At 28.3% G+C, this 3,390-nt stretch overlaps 1 protein-coding gene across 1 annotated transcript; it reads left to right on the top strand.

Annotated features, from left to right (window-relative positions):
* The first annotated feature begins 1,329 nt into the window (after positions 1-1,329).
* LOC126653657 (uncharacterized) lies at positions 1,330-2,199 on the top strand. The gene has a single exon (XM_050347595.1). It carries the CDS (start codon positions 1,369-1,371, stop codon positions 1,882-1,884), a length of 516 nt encoding a protein of 171 aa, XP_050203552.1. The 5' UTR covers positions 1,330-1,368; the 3' UTR covers positions 1,885-2,199.
* The last annotated feature ends 1,191 nt before the right edge of the window (positions 2,200-3,390 follow it).

Here is a 3,390-nt window from a genome sequence, read left to right as displayed (position 1 = left end):
TTTATTGGTTATATCGCAGTACTCAAAAATAAAATAACTCTAAAATAATACTTAATTGTTTAAAATTTTAAATTGAGATTTCTAATTTAAAATTGTACTATTACGAATCGATTTACAAATTATCTTCATGGCCGGTTAATAGATCCCTGCCCATCCCTAGTTAGTGTAAATAAGCCATTAATAATGAAGTGCAAAAATTCTCAACCAAAATGAAAAGACTGGTCAATCATTTTTATAAAAGTATGAAGTCCATAGTTATACTCCTATCTTAATTTTTCTATATATATTACAGTAAGAATTGCTGTCATTTATAAGTATTGAAGAACCGGTCATCCACTGTTGGAAATATTAAATGACAAGTAAAATGACAAATTAATATTACTCAAAAGATGATTGAACTTTGACCAATAACTCTTTAAAGGATTGATAATTTAATCCTTTAATTTTATAATTTAAATCTTATTTTGACATCTATTTTTATGATCAATGAACAATTCGGTTCCGTAAATAATTATTTTACACAATTTATTTTTTATTTCAATTTAAAAAGAGTTATATAAATTTAAAATGAAGGTTATATATTTGAAAATTAATTTAAAATAAGAGTCAAATATATTTATTACAAATTATAAAATTAACAAATTAGATTGTCAAAAATTGCTTTTTGATGATACATTTGTCACTTAAATGTCTCCACATTTGCAACCAATTATTCTAAAATTATATAATTTCTCGAACAAAGTGAGAGGATCGATAGATCAATTGAACTCGACTGGAGACGGAATGCATAAATAATAGAAATCCACTCGTTGAGAATTTTCGAGAGATTATTAGGTAGACTTAATCTATCACGTCATCCGTGAACTAGTCTATCATATTATGACAATTCATATTAAAATAGTGGCACTGTCATAATTTGTTTATTACTTTTTACACTTTTGAATAGTAATATTACGATAGTGCCATTATTTTAATGATGTGTCATAATATGATAGGTTTAGTCCATAAATAACGTGGTGGACTAAATCTATCTAATAAATTCTCGGAATTTTCATCAGAGATTTATTACTGATTAAACATTCTCATACTAAAAAATTGTGATAATCTTTTGTGATAATTTTCTTGTTTTTCTAGCCTTATTCTAGGAAGTTTTCAAGTCCTCAAGCCATGTACTTAACAAAAAGTACTCCCAAGCATTAACAAAATCTTGACTAAATTGGAAATGAAGCCGGACAAAGTCAGCTGTTATATTAGTCAACTCTTTATTAAGTGCTTATAAATAGTTCAGTAACTAATCCAATCCATTAACTTAATTTTTCATCCAACTTTTATTATTTTTATTATTCTCTTCTCTCACTTGATCAACTCATGGCTTGTTCTTACAGTAGCATTCTCAAGAAAACCTTGCTTGCACACATCAAACTAGCAATTCTTGCAGCACAGTCTTATCTTCAACACTTTACAAATCTTTATAGATGTTACAGATCAAAGCAAAACCATCAAGAACATGTTGAAGATAATCTCCGGCCACCGCCGTCGATGGTTCCGGTGCCCTACATGAGCAATGTGGTGTCGAAGCTGATAAAGAAAAAACTACCTGTAACTATAAGTGAGGTTGATGAAGATGATAATGGTTGCGCAATATGTTTGAATTGCATTGAGAAAAAGCAAGAGATAAGATTGCTGGGAAATTGCAGGCATTTGTATCATAAAGATTGTATAGATAAATGGATTGACTGTGGCCATGGAAGTTGCCCACTGTGTAGACTCAAGTTATTGCCGGCCGATGAAGTTGACAGTGTAAGAGATGAGCAGAGAGATCCATGGAGAGAAGAGAGGATCGCTTACTTGTTTGGTGAAGATTGTGTGCTTGATCATTTCTAGCTCCATTTTTAGTGCTAAGCGAGCCGGAAATTGTATAATCTTGATCGGTTTACTGGGTACTATAATCACATTTTTTTTTTGTCAAATATGGTAATCGACTCTTAGAGTCTCAATTGTTAGTTGTTAGTTACCGGGACGTGATTCGAACCCACAATATCCCGATGCACTTAGAGACGCCTTATCCATTCAAATTAGGCTCATATTAGCGTACTATCATCACATGATCAGTTTCAGTTTAGTTTCATGAAATTTATGTGAAGTGGTTTGTGATGAATTTTTTATTTTATTTATTTTGATGACAATAATATTTCATTATACTATAAGAGTAAAAAAATAATTTTGGTCAAATATTACGTACAAAATACATTTAAGAAGTTCAACAAAGAACCTGGATAAAACTTTATAGCTAAATTCTTCATGCACATTGATTTGAATAATTCTTCATGCACATTGATATGAATTTGCAATTTAGTCATTCTTGCTCCATTCCATGATTATTTTAAATCGACTATTTTATCTTTATATGAATTCGGTCTGCCAAATAAGGCATAATTATTTTTTGATTATCAATAATGAGAAAAGGATTTGTTTTTTTTTTGATAAATTTACTTAGTGGGTTATAATTGAAACGTAAATTTTATAATTAGGCAAAACATGATATTTCAAAAAGTTGGCTATAAATACAAAATTTGGAAATTTTATTAATTAGACCTAAAAAATAAAATTTTCATTAATAACAATTAAGATCCTGTTCCATAAGAAAAAAATTCATAAAAAATAAAACAAAAAATTCCACAAAAGGAAACAAAACATTTTAAAAAGAAGAAAAACTACTAACAGAAACAAAAAATATGTGATTATTAAATTAAAATAAATTAAATATTTAAATAAAGGATCATTATTGATCAATAAAATAATCGGCAATGGATTGAAATATAGATTTCAATCATCGATCAATAAAATTACCGGCGGTAAACTAAAACATAAATTTTAACAATTTTTTTAATTTAAAATGAGTACATTATGAATCTCTCACATAGATTCTGCTATTCACATAAGAAATATAAAATTATTACTAATAAGACGACAATTACTAATTTTTTATTTGGCAGTTAATAGCTAGGGATCTAAAAGTTGACATAAAAATAAAATAATATATCTCTACAAGATTATAACTATAAATGCTAATTGGACTATCGGCATTTTTTGTTGCAACTTGGTCAAAAATGCATAGTGCTCTACGTACGTAAGGTACAATTTGGAGTAATTATCTATTAAGAGATAAATCTAAACAAGTTAAGTTAAGTCAAAAATTATGGAAAATGTATTAGGAAGGATTCAGCTTCGCATCAGACCAAGTCCATTGTTCCATTGTTTACCAAGTCTGAAAAGAGGCTTTTGACGTTGAGCGCAATTTATTTTTCAATAATAAAAGAAGATTAAATTAAAACAAAAGCCTAATGTCCTAAAATATCAACCTATTAATCTCTTTTTAATCTAACTTCG

The sequence above is a fragment of the Mercurialis annua genome, linkage group LG6 (assembly GCF_937616625.2).
Source record: "Mercurialis annua linkage group LG6, ddMerAnnu1.2, whole genome shotgun sequence".
NCBI classification, from domain to species: Eukaryota; Viridiplantae; Streptophyta; class Magnoliopsida; order Malpighiales; family Euphorbiaceae; genus Mercurialis; species Mercurialis annua.
The sequence above is the reverse complement of the archived record's forward strand: the minus strand, read 5'-3'. Positions and strand labels throughout refer to the sequence as shown.